This window comes from Anser anser, assembly GCF_964211835.1.
Source record: "Anser anser genome assembly, chromosome: 1".
In the NCBI taxonomy this organism is placed as follows: domain Eukaryota; kingdom Metazoa; phylum Chordata; class Aves; order Anseriformes; family Anatidae; genus Anser; species Anser anser.
In genome coordinates, this window is record NC_139720.1 from 7,871,792 (window position 1) to 7,883,542 (window position 11,751).

The 11,751-nt window shown below is 44.0% G+C and overlaps 1 protein-coding gene across 2 annotated transcripts; it reads left to right on the top strand.

The window, feature by feature from the left end:
- The first annotated feature begins 1,161 nt into the window (after positions 1–1,161).
- SUV39H2 (SUV39H2 histone lysine methyltransferase) lies at positions 1,162–11,477 on the top strand. 2 transcript variants are annotated; one of them, XM_083848563.1, is made up of 6 exons: positions 1,162–1,260; positions 2,262–2,407; positions 3,371–4,042; positions 5,498–5,644; positions 7,206–7,335; positions 8,415–11,477. In XM_083848563.1, exons 1-6 carry the CDS (start codon positions 1,197–1,199, stop codon positions 8,522–8,524), a joined length of 1,269 nt encoding a protein of 422 aa, XP_083704689.1. In that variant the 5' UTR covers positions 1,162–1,196; the 3' UTR covers positions 8,525–11,477. The 2 variants fall into 2 exon arrangements, with proteins under 2 accessions (XP_083704689.1, XP_083704688.1); XM_083848562.1 differs by having other exon boundaries at positions 1,173–1,311.
- Positions 11,478–11,751: the final 274 nt, after the last annotated feature.

Here is an 11,751-nt window from a genome sequence, read left to right on the forward strand (position 1 = left end):
AATCTGGATTTTTAAGAGACTTGTACTCAATTACTACTTTCCGACAGATTTCCCAAGTTTGTCTTGAGCTCCACAGTTACCTGTTGCATTTACCTCAGTTACCTACACCCATTTTAGTATCCTTTTTACTTTACAAAAGCAATGTATCCTATGTACATATAAATCTTACTGCATTTCAAACATAAGCATTTGACTTGAATTTGTAATACTTGGAAAATTTTGCCTCACCTACTACTGGCTCTTTGGTCTCCTGAAGATAAGTGAATAAATAGTTCATCAGTTCCTGCCTGGAAGCTTTTAAAAGGAGTCTTGGAAAACCCAAAGTCTTACTTGGTGTGGGCAGTGGAGTCCCTTAGCCCCATACTGTTGGACCTTAACATCAGCTTAGAAGAAATCCTTGTGGAAAGGCTGGAGTTCTAGCTAGTGTCTGGACATCTCTGAGGGGTGTGTATTTTGTGCACAGCAGTACCAATTGCTGGGGTTTGGGGCTGACTTGAACAGCAGACCTCATTTCTGGGAAGTGTATTGTGAGAGAATATATTTTTGGTTCAAAGTGCCTGAACTATTCCCTTTTTGACTCTGGAGGTCAGTATCCGACAGAGCACTAGTGAGGGGCCTCAGGGCCTCCCGTTCCCTCTGCCCCACGTGTGGATGCTGAGAGTGAACAAAGAGAAGGAGCCTGGGCCTTCCTTCACCTGGCACACAATAAAAAGATGGGGTCTGTAAAAGCCACTTCAGCATATGCTTTAGGTTTAAAACTTCATGTAAGATCTGTAAAAGCTGCTTTAACATACAGTTTAGGTTTAAAGCTTGGTGTGAGAGTTTTATTATTAGTAGGGAGAGTCTTGCTATACTTTCTTGATGGGGGTTAATTTTCCGTATAGCTGCTGCTTTTGTGGGTTTGTTTCTGTGGAGGAGTCCTGAAGAGTGTGGGAGGGAGAGAGTGTCGGGGGGGGGGGGGGGGGGGGAAGAAGTGTACCTTAAAGCAGGGTGAAAAACGCTTTATTCCTAATTTTTTAACGTAGTCAGAGAACCTTGAACCCTTGCCCTCACCCCCACCCCCTAACCCTCTCCTTTCTCCCTTCACACCCCCAAAACGTGACGGGGGGTGTGGGGGGGAGAACGGGGCCGCCTCTGAGGCGCCGCCATGGCCCCGCCCCGTGCTGCACGGAGTGGGGGGGGGGGGGGGGCGGAGCATGGCGGGCCCCAACCCGCGCCTGGCGCCTGCGGCCCCCTCCAAGATGGAGGGCTGGCCAGGAGGTGAGGCCGCCGGACACCGAGCCCCTCGCTTCCCCTCCGCCTCGCTGAGGGGTGAGGAGGAGGAGGAGGAAGGTTCGGGGCTGAGGGAACCGCCGCCGAGCCCTCCCACCCCCTCCCGTAGCAGGAGCGTTGCAGCCGGGCTCGGCGGTGTGGTGGTGGTGGTGGGGCGGGGGGGGGGGGGGGTTGGGGAGGTTTTTTTTGGGGTCGTGGGAGGGAGGCTGGAGGTTGGAGGCCTCGCCAGCGGCCGAGGAGGGCTGAGCACGGTGCTGTGGGGGGGGGGGGGTGCCTGAGGTAAATGTGAGGGAGAGGGGTTGGGGCTGCTGTAGGGGGGCTGGGGGAAAGGCAGCCGCCCCCCTTCCCTCCCCTTTTCCTCCTCATCCTCTTCATCCTCCTCATTCTCCTCATCCTCCTCCTCCTCCCCCAGCCTCTCACCGACTTCCCGAACTTCCCTTCCCCCCGCCCCCCCTTGCCCCTTCAGCCCCCAGCAGCCTCCCTCCAGCCCTGCGATCCTTCTGGAAGAGCCTCGGGGCCGTGACTCCGTCGGTCACCGTGGTCCCGTCACAGGGGCCGGGCTCCCCTCCGCGCCCCTCACGAGCTGCAGGGCTGCGGCGGTCCCCTCGGAGGTCCCGTTGAAGAAGGGAGGCTCGCTCGGAGCTGTGCCTCTCGTTACGGGATGCTTTCGCCGTAGGGAAACGCTCTCCCTTGGTCTTAAGGCGCTTTCTGCCCCTGGAAGGGTGTTGCGGCAGCGCCTGCCCTCCAGAGCGTTGGTTGTTCCGTGTAAGTATGCGGCCAGGCACGCCGAGCCGAGGTTCAGGGAGGGAATCGTCGCCGTGCTTCTGCTCTGAGCCTTAGGGTGAAGTTGGAGAGACGCCGTAGGTGTGCGAGAGGCTGCTGGCACAGGTGGTACCGCGGGGACTTTGGGTTGAGGCACGTGGAGTGCATAACGGTTTCAACTCAGCCGAGACATTAAATAGGATTCTTTACCGATTTTCTTATTGTAGCCTGGTATGTGCCATGTCTAGCTTCACTTGAGACCCTCCAAGAATTATGTAGGAAGGAAAATCTCAGATGTAAATCCATTGGAATCACCAACAGGAGTCTAAAGAGTTATGAGGTGGAATATTTGTGTGACTACAAGGTAGAAGAGGTAAGAGAAACACAGACCGATTTGATCACTCTTTCAGCTGAAATTTGGAAGCGAGACAAAGGTAGTTTTGTTCATAATATAAAGAAACAGGCTGCAAGTACAAAGCTGTTGATGACATCACATGAAATATCTTTTAAACTTTGAACTGTAAACAGAAAGCGGTGTAGTTACCTCTTTCAGTATGTTGAAGGAAGTTTTCTTCTGGAATTACGGAGATTTTGGAATACAGAATGCTTCACCTTTGCATATCTAGAAGCAAAACCCTGATGCTTTTAGGTTGTAGCTTGGTACGTATTACGATGCTTCTTTATTTGCAGGTTAACTTTGTTTTTCTCTCGAATGTTGTAGTCTGTCTGATGAAGAGTTAGGGCCATGTGCTGCCACTGGATTCCTACGGCTTGTTCTTGCCAGTGAAATTCAGTATCAGGATTTGGCCTTGTTACATTTACTATGGCTATTTGGCCCTTTTAAAATACATGCAAAGCGCATGCTTCTCGACTGTAAATACAATATTAAGTGTTTTAAACGGATTGCTTCTTTAGGAGCATGGTTGATACAGGGCAGATAGAGTTTTTTAGACATTTGCTTGGTAAGTTTAGGATTTTATTTTTTTGTTCTGTATGTGATATGACTATATTCTGCTCGTGCATACGAGTTATACAACTAGATAGTTTAATTTGCTTAACTGCTTTAAGAAACTAGCCTCTTCCTGGTTTAAGATTAGTGACCTGAGTGCTTCACAGCTGTGTATTTCTTTGCCCTTAGAGGAGGTACGTGGAGTATCCAAAGTTGTGCTCTAAGCTAACTTGCCAACAGCAAACTTGATTTTTCCCTTTCTCCCCAGTTCTAATTGTTTTGGGGACATCAAGACCTTCTGTACTGTGTGGCATTTCTTAACTGCGGAACTCTGGATTTCAGTAAACAGACGCGCGGCTAAATCTGTATCTGTTTCTGTATTTCAAGGGCACGGAATACTATCTTGTGAAATGGAAAGGATGGCCAGAGTCTTCAAATACTTGGGAGCCTCAGAAAAATCTGAACTGTCCGTTGCTTCTTCAAAACTTTCTTAGTGACAAGAACGAATACTTATCTCGAGTGAAAGAAGGCAAAGCACTGAAAGTGAGAAACCATGTTAAAGCCTTGAAACCTGCGGTCGCAGATTACATTGTGAGGAAGGCTAAGCAAAGAATAGCTCTGCGGAGATGGAAAGAAGAACTCAACAGGAAAAAGAATCATAGAGGAATGATTCTCGTAGAAAACACTGTGGATCTCGAAGGTCCTCCTTTAGACTTCTACTACATTAACGAGTATAAACCTGCTCCGGGAATAAATGTAATCAATGGAATAACGACTGGCTGTGAATGCTCAGACTGCCCTGCTGAGAAGTGCTGTCCAAAGGAGGCTGGCTTTATTTTGGCTTATAATAAAAGAAAGAAGCTGAAAATCCAGCCTGGCTTGCCCATCTATGAATGCAACTCATTTTGTAGGTGCGGTCCCAACTGCCCGAATAGGATAGTACAGAAAGGCACGCAGTATTCTCTTTGCATCTTCCGAACTAACAATGGACGAGGCTGGGGAGTAAAAACCCTCCAGAAAATTAAAACCAACAGTTTCGTGATGGAGTATGTCGGAGAGGTATGTATTTATCTCATATGGATTGATCATTTACTGTGAAGGAGGAGGAAATAGGAGAAAATCTTGATGAGCTTTCTCTTGGTTTTAACGCTTCCTGGCTTTTGCTGTGTAACAGAGAAGTCTGCTTTTGGGCAGGGGAGTACACTGACTAGACATTCAAGCTGGCAGTGAAATTACGTTGTCCAATATGTTCTCCATTCCAGAGCAATTGTAAAAGGCTGAATGCGAGGAGAACACTCATCCTTTGTGTCGTTACAGAATTCCTGGAGATTTGTGCCCTAGCAGTATTTCTAAAGATGAGTCCTTTTCTTTCCTGGCAGTCACATTCCTCATTCTTCCCTTATCTTTATTGTAGTTTTTGCTGTTCCCCAGGCACAGTTGTTACCAAACTCCCCACCCAGTCTCGGTCCCTTTTCTGTTTTGTCTGGATAATCTGTCTCATGCTGTTCCAAAGCAGAACTTTAATGTTGCGAAGTGCAGACCTGGAGTTACTCTCGAGATTTTGTGTTGCCTTGTGTTACCTCTTTCAGCCTCTGTTCTGCTTCAGGGATCTTTACACCAGTAGCTCCTGGCAGCCTCTCTGATCCGCTCTGGTGTGCTTCTGCCACGTATCTGCCTTGCTAATAAGATGATTCAAAATAATTCTGTCCCCACTTAAAAATGTTTGTGGTCTTCATTGTATTTATTCTTGCCCCGAATCTGCTAACTTGTCAGGTTCATAGCCTATTAATAAAACCTCGTAAACTTACAGGAGACTGTTGTGTGTGCAGAATTCTGTTGCTGAAAGCAAAGAGTACGTTTATCCTCTCATGTGAATCTGGTGATTCCCTACTGTTCTCAAATTTGTTTTCAAAATTTGTTTTGTTCTCAAATTTGGTCTGTCAGAAAAATTTGAGGTTTTTTGTCCAATTCTGTTACTTCTTTTATCTGTCCTGCTGCCAAATTGTGATATATATATATTTTTTTTTTGCTGATGGTGCACAACAGAATACATTCAAAGTAACAGGCTGCAGGTGAAGTTTTTAAAGCTTAACTTCATAAATTCAGCTTTGCAAAGTGATGTGGAGACCTAAGTTATCGTGAAACCAGGAATTCCACAGAGGCGACAGCATCTTTCATTACAGCCAGAAGTCACAGGAAGAGTTTTAAAGACTGGTAACTGTCGTTCCAAATTTTACGTGCAGTTAAAAAAAGGCTTTGTGGGTCTAATGAAAGAATAGTATGTCTAGAAACTCCAAGTAGGAACGGTTTATTTGGCTTCATCAAAACACTTAATGCAGGCGATGATTTTTCCTTTTCCTGAGACAAAGTAGCGCACCGGCTGTAGACAAGTTGCACCAGACAGCAAACGTGGTGTTTTTCCTAAGCAAAGTTTTCCTGACTTGATTGTGATGTTTGTTTTAATTTAGTAATAGTTAATAATATGATGCAGGTTTCTTTTTTCTCTCTCTTTAGGTGATTACAAGTGAGGAAGCAGAGAGACGGGGCCAGCTCTATGACAACCAGGGCAATACGTACTTGTTTGATTTGGACTATGACTCAGACGAATTTACAGTGGATGCGGCTCGCTATGGAAATGTGTCCCACTTTGTGAATCACAGCGTAAGGCCTTGTTTTATATCCCAGCTGCTGACAGAATCACCCCAGTCGTGCCAGAAATGCTCTCCTGCTGCGAATATTTTAATGTCATATTCACCGTTTTTCTGAAGTAGCGTGTTTTATTCCAACACAGTCCAGTCACATAGCAGAATATAATAAATAGAGTGCCATACTGAGCCTTGCTCAGAGTGAGGCTGCCTGCGCAAATCCGGCAACGTGAGGCTGCATCAGGTGGACGGCTGGTAGTTCTAGGGGAGTCACTGCACTACCAAAATAGGGTTTGTTTGGTTTTCAAGTAACGAAGAGGCGTAACACACGAGAAACACTTGAGCAAGTCAGTGAGGAGTTAAAGACGACGGAGCTGCTGCATTATTTTGTAGCAGGGCAGGGTAGGAGAGGGTGCATCGAATATCCTTCAAACATTAGTAGATGACGAAAAAAATTGCTGTTTTCTTTGGCATTTCTCTTGTGTAGATAGATACCTTTTCCCCTTCTTAGTATCAAATCTAAATTTGCCAGAGAACCTGAAAGTACATTTTCCGTAGGAAACTTTTGTTGTGTTTTATTTCCTATCCAATTCAAGTACCTACAACACAAAGGCTGAGCTGCATCTGTAAAGGAATTACATTTTTGTAGTTCAGGAATGATGTATTTCTGAACGGTGCGGTGTTTACGAGGTCTGCGGTCACTGTTGTACAAATAAAGTAAACTCGTCTTCAGGTCAGTGAGCTGATGACATCATTTGTGTGTCATGCAGGCTTGTTAGGGAGGAGGATGAAGAAGAGTTTTAGAATTGCAATTGCTCACTTGTGGAAATGGCAATAAATTATTCCTGCACTTGAGTGCGGAGTTAAAAGTCTAACTTCAGTTCTGCTTTTGTAACGTGAGTTATATTTTACCGTGGAATAGCAGAAAAGCACGCGTATGGTTTAACAAACTGTCTTAGAGACTGCTTAAACTTAATCTAGAAAACCTGAAAAAGTGGTTTATAGTTCCTGCCTGGTTTATTTGACACACGCACTCCTCCTCACTTGTAGCAGATAGCTCAAAAGCCAAGCAGGTTAGCGATTAGAAATAAAAAAAATACCCATAGTATGAGAATGTTATTTCTGTTTTTTTTTTTTTCTGACCTGGAAGCAACATTCACACTCATTATTCTATGTTTAGGTTTATGTGGCTTGAAATGCTAGGTTGTTCTTCTCTTCTCAGCTTTAATTATTTTTGTGGGTTTAGTAAGTAAATCTTAACCCCGAATGTAGGTTAAATTGTTCTGTTTGCCATCTTTTTTCATTGCCATGTTTTGAAGGTACCTTTTTTTTAAGTAGGCTGTTAGATATTCCTGTAGTCCCTGCACTGTTCAAAGGTTATCTTCTTGAAAGAGCTCTACTCTGAATGTTCTCCTTTAATGCTATTTCAAAACTGGAACTTGTTGATTTCAGAAGATAACTTCATTTAGGACTTCTGTCACTGAGAGAAGAGCCATTCCCTCCACTTCCTTTCAGTGAAACTTGCGTGTTTTTTTTTTTTTTTTTACCAGAAACTACATTATTTTTTTTCTTTACAGTGTGATCCAAATCTCCAAGTCTTCAACGTGTTCATCGACAACCTCGACCTGCGTCTTCCTCGAATAGCACTGTTTTCCACGAGAACCATCAAGGCTGGAGAAGAGCTCACCTTCGACTACCAGATGAAAGGTCTGCAGATTTCAAACCTGTTCTCGGGGGAGGTACGGGGCACTGGCTAACTGTTGCAGGCTGACTGATACCGGCATTTTAGGTGCTCAGAGCAGGGGCTTGTGGCTGGAACCTCTGACACGGCAGCTTATTTCAAAGATTTGTTGCAGGGGTGCTCAATATAATGGTCAGGGTAAAGAAATGTGTTTGGATACCTTTAAAAAATTATTTTCTTTATTCAAAGTGGCATTTCAGGTACTTTTTGAGGAAACTCCTTGCAAGCACCTGCTAGTGGCAGCCAAGAAGCCAGTTATAACAGCTGAGTGTGGTCTGAGGTGTGTCACTGTGTTGTGGTGCCTGCAGACATCAGCTGTGGATGTAGGTCCTGTGCTGCAGATGTTTAGGAAGAAGGAAAGTCCAAAAATTGAGTGTTCTTTGCTGGGCTGGATGCAGCGATTGTTACTGACTTAAGGAAACACAGTTCTTGGTAAAATATTACCAGCTCTTTGATAATTGATTTTTCCATTTGGGAATTCTTCGCCGCTCTCTTCCCCCCGGTACATTCTAAAACTTTTTAGTCTGTCTGGCGTTCATGTTCTGTGTGTTAAGCTTTGTTTGCCTGCATACCACTAAGCCACAACAGAAGTGTTGTTAGCCCAGCTACTTACATCCCAAAGAAGTGTATTTATGCTCCAGAGCTGCGCCTCATTCTTGCAGAAGCTCTCTTTCAGAACTGACAAATTTATCTTACTTAAATCTCTTTTAAAAACTCCATTTTTTGTGGTGTGCGTGACAGTCCCTGTTTGTTTTTCTTTTTTTTTTTTTTGGTGTGTCTGACACTGACATTGAAGGCCCGTTGCAGTCTCAGCTGACTGGGATGAACAGCTCGGGTTTGTTGAGCTTTGGATTCTGCTGCTACATACGCTGTGTTGTGTAGTTGTAGTGGGGGTGTCAGGAGAACGCAGCATAGCTTCACACACGATTCTTTCAAGACCTGGGGTGGTAGGAGACTTTTTGAAGCCATTTGCCTGCCTTGCATACCTAGCGTGGTTTCGGTCTTTCTTTTAAAATTTTCTGACTTGTGTTTGTCTGTGCCGCAGGTTCGATAGATCTGACTTCAGACTCTGCAGACGGTCTCAGCCCCTCCAGAAAGAGGATCAGAACAGTGTGTAAATGTGGAGCTGTGTGTTGCAGAGGTTATCTCAACTGAGTTTGGGTATCCAACGTCACAAATACTTTGTTCTCTTCTAAAAGTGTTTTAAGAAGACTCTTCTTTCACACATATATTATTCTTACAGCTAATGTAAACGAATACAATGAAAAGAAGGTGTTCTGTTTGTAGCTGAAATGGCATTGGCCAAAGAAAGCGATCTAGTGTTTCAGGCTGAAACTGATATCAGAGGTTAAAGTTTGATTTCTATAGCACTGTTCTGTAGGAGGGAGAAAGGTGTATGGTAAGAAAACTCTTTAAAATGTACCTTGATTTGGATATTGAGTGTGAGCTTACAAAGTGTAGGCATTTTAGGAGCTGATTTCAGTGGGATGAAGTCGTGTTGCATATCTTCTGTACCTTGAAAAGTCTGGAGACACCCAATTCGAGTCCTGAATCATAGCGGACAGTTTCTTTGCTTTTTTTCCGTTGGTGGTGTTGAACAAAAGAAAGGCTTGGAGAGATTCGCAATAACATTTCTTGCCCCACGGGGAAGGAGGGCCGTCGGAGCGTGGCTAGATGAGCGTTCACAGGAGCGCAGACTGCAAAACGTCCGCTGAACTCCACGCAAGTCATCGGTATTAGCAGAGTCCAGATGTAAGGTCAGGTCTCGAACAGTTTTAGCTGATGTCACGTTACTTAGAAGTTTTACAGATAGAACTTTTCCACTTGTTAGGTTCTGACTTTCAGTTAAGATTCTAGGGGGGATCTGCAGTTCTGCACAGAATTTGTAAATACTGCACTGTTACCAGTAACGTACGCTGTTCTGTTCCTGCTGCAGAGAGCTGGCAGTCATTGCTGAAACAAATTACTGGCTACGGTTTGGAAATAGATAATGAAGAGGGAAAGCAGCCCATTGTCTAGCAAAGCTGATGCATTCTGGAGATGGTTACCTGTTAGGTGCAGCAATAGCCTGGGAATTGATTCGTGTTAGCAGTTGGTTCTGATTAAGTTTTTACATACTGTGACTTTTTTTACCTAGTGACAGATTTTTAAGAGACTAGGCCTATTTTTTCTTGTTTCAAAAATGTTAACTTCAGTGAAGTTAGACTAGGGATGAGCTACCCATTTGCTGTAGATGTTTGTAAGATGTTCTTGAATGTAAAGGCTGGGAAACACACAGTTCTTCAGCTGCTTGAATCTTTTTTTTTTTTTTTTTGATTATCTTCAAGTTGACTTGATCTGTTCGTAATGTATGCTAACTTTTGCTTGGCTTCAAAACACTGAAGAGCAGTTGAGTTAGGTTATGAGTGAAGTTCCAGCCAAGGTCCCGGGATGATCGAAGGGCTTTATTCTCACGGATAAAACGCTTGTAAAGCTTGCATATTGCTTACAAACGGCGTAAATGTCGGTAGGGTCAGGCAGAATTATGTTGCTCCATAACTGGATGCGAGCTATGTATCATAGGTCAGCTAGTTACCTTTATAAGGTGCACTGCTGTTGGCTCAGGTGAATGAAGTCAAGTACCCAGCATATATCAGTTTACCTAATTAGTTAGAAAATGCCTTAAACTTCACGTTAATTCCTAGCACTCCAAGAAGAGTGTTTCAAAGGATAATACAGGTTGGTTGTTGATGAAGAAGCACAGTTGCATTGGCACTGAACATCCGGCTCTTTGGCGGAAAGTGACATTTTTATATGCTACGACAGCAAAATCAGTTTGACGGTTGGGGTGAAGAGCGTAGGCCACCGAAAGTGCTCCGTTTTGTAGTCTACAATACAGAGATCCGCGTTGCAATCGATGTTTTATATTGTTTAATGGAGAAAGTTTGCTTAGATTTCAGAGTACCTGACATTTACCAGGCTCACCTGTATTCACACACCTGAATAAACACTGAATCCAGCCAATTTTTAAAATGCCATTTCTCTCACATTTTTTTATTTCGGTGGAATGTGGAGCTTTAGCGTTACCGAACTCTAGATGATCCTTGATCGTCTGGAGTTGTGCTTTCCCTTGCATGTAGCCCAGGTCAGCAGTGCGTTCCGTGTGGATGGAATCTGCCACCTCCAGCTGCTCAACCTGCTGCTGTCCGCAGCCTTTCCTGTCGGTGCAGGAGCGGCGGCGGCAAGAAGTAGATTCCTTACCAAATCAGTTCCTCTGGCCTCTCCTGTGCAAGGTGACAGGACGGTCCGACACCCTTTTTGGCTGTGTTTATGCCCAGTTCGATTTAAAGAATCACAAGTAAATGCATTTTGAAAGCTAAAGTCTTACTAGTTGTACTTGAGTTCAGTGTCTGCCTTTTTCCCAAGGCAGTGTGTGTTATCACCAGCATTTGAAATAACACTGTTGTTCTCCAAGGATGTGTATGTTACCTCTTGTGCGACAAATAAAGGACCTTTAACTTATATCCTGGGAGGTAACAGTAGTTTGTATTTATTTGAAGTTATTAGTCCCTGGATCCTGTTCCTAGTTTAGAAGTTCAAACAGTGTTTATATTTACATATTCAGTGCATTTGGGATTGCAGTTGGTGAATTAGCGTAATGTTACACTGCGTCACTTTTAAAACTTGCCGTTTTTACGAGTTCAGGGGGAAAATTGCCAAATGAGAGGAGAAGAAACTTACTTTCAATTTCTTAAGGAGCCTAAACCAGCCTAGCCTCTGCCTTTGTTTTGCTTTGTGGCCTGGTAGCACCGTCACGGCCACTAGGTCAGTTGCGTACATGCACTTAAAGAGTCCGGTAACCTGTGCTCTATCCTCTAGCTTTTTGTTTTTTTTGTTTTGGAGGTAGCAGAACTAATGCTGCAAGATCATCTGTAAGAAAGCTATTGTCTATTTATTTAATCTCAAAGTTAAGTCAATCCTTTGGTTATTTCTAATGTATGTTTTAGGACTGTGTACGTTAGAATATGCAGTTTGTAAGCTCAGGAACATTTTCTTTTCATAATGTGTGATCTCTAGTATTGCTCTCTTCCTATAGTTTTTGATAAAAATAAATTAAATTTAGTTTTTCTCTTGTTGTTGTCATTCTTGAAAGAAAAAAACAAAAGTTACCCTCTCAGAATTAGCTGGAACAGAACAGTTTGCTTTAAAGCTGCCCCCTCTTAATTCCCAGCTTTTAGCAGTGAAAGGACTGTAGCTGAGCACTCCGGAGGAAGTCATGTGTTTCCTTTTCAGTTTATGGCTGAGGGGAGCTGGTCTAAATTTGCAATATTGACTTGCCTAAAGCAGATGGGGTTCCTGTGTACTTAAGCACCCTGGAAATGTATTCTACTGTTAAGGGAACA

What these genes read in the sequence shown, in the direction of transcription:
- SUV39H2 (XM_083848562.1), top strand. Translation starts at nt 1,197, where the DNA reads ATGGCGGGCCCCAACCCGCGCCTGGCGCCTGCGGCCCCCTCCAAGATG. An exon ending in GTGACTACAAGGTAGAAGAG is followed by an intron (nt 2,408 to 3,370) that starts GTAAGAGAAACA and finishes CTGTATTTCAAG; the next exon opens with GGCACGGAATACTATCTTGT. An exon ending in TGATGGAGTATGTCGGAGAG is followed by an intron (nt 4,043 to 5,497) that starts GTATGTATTTAT and finishes CTCTCTCTTTAG; the next exon opens with GTGATTACAAGTGAGGAAGC.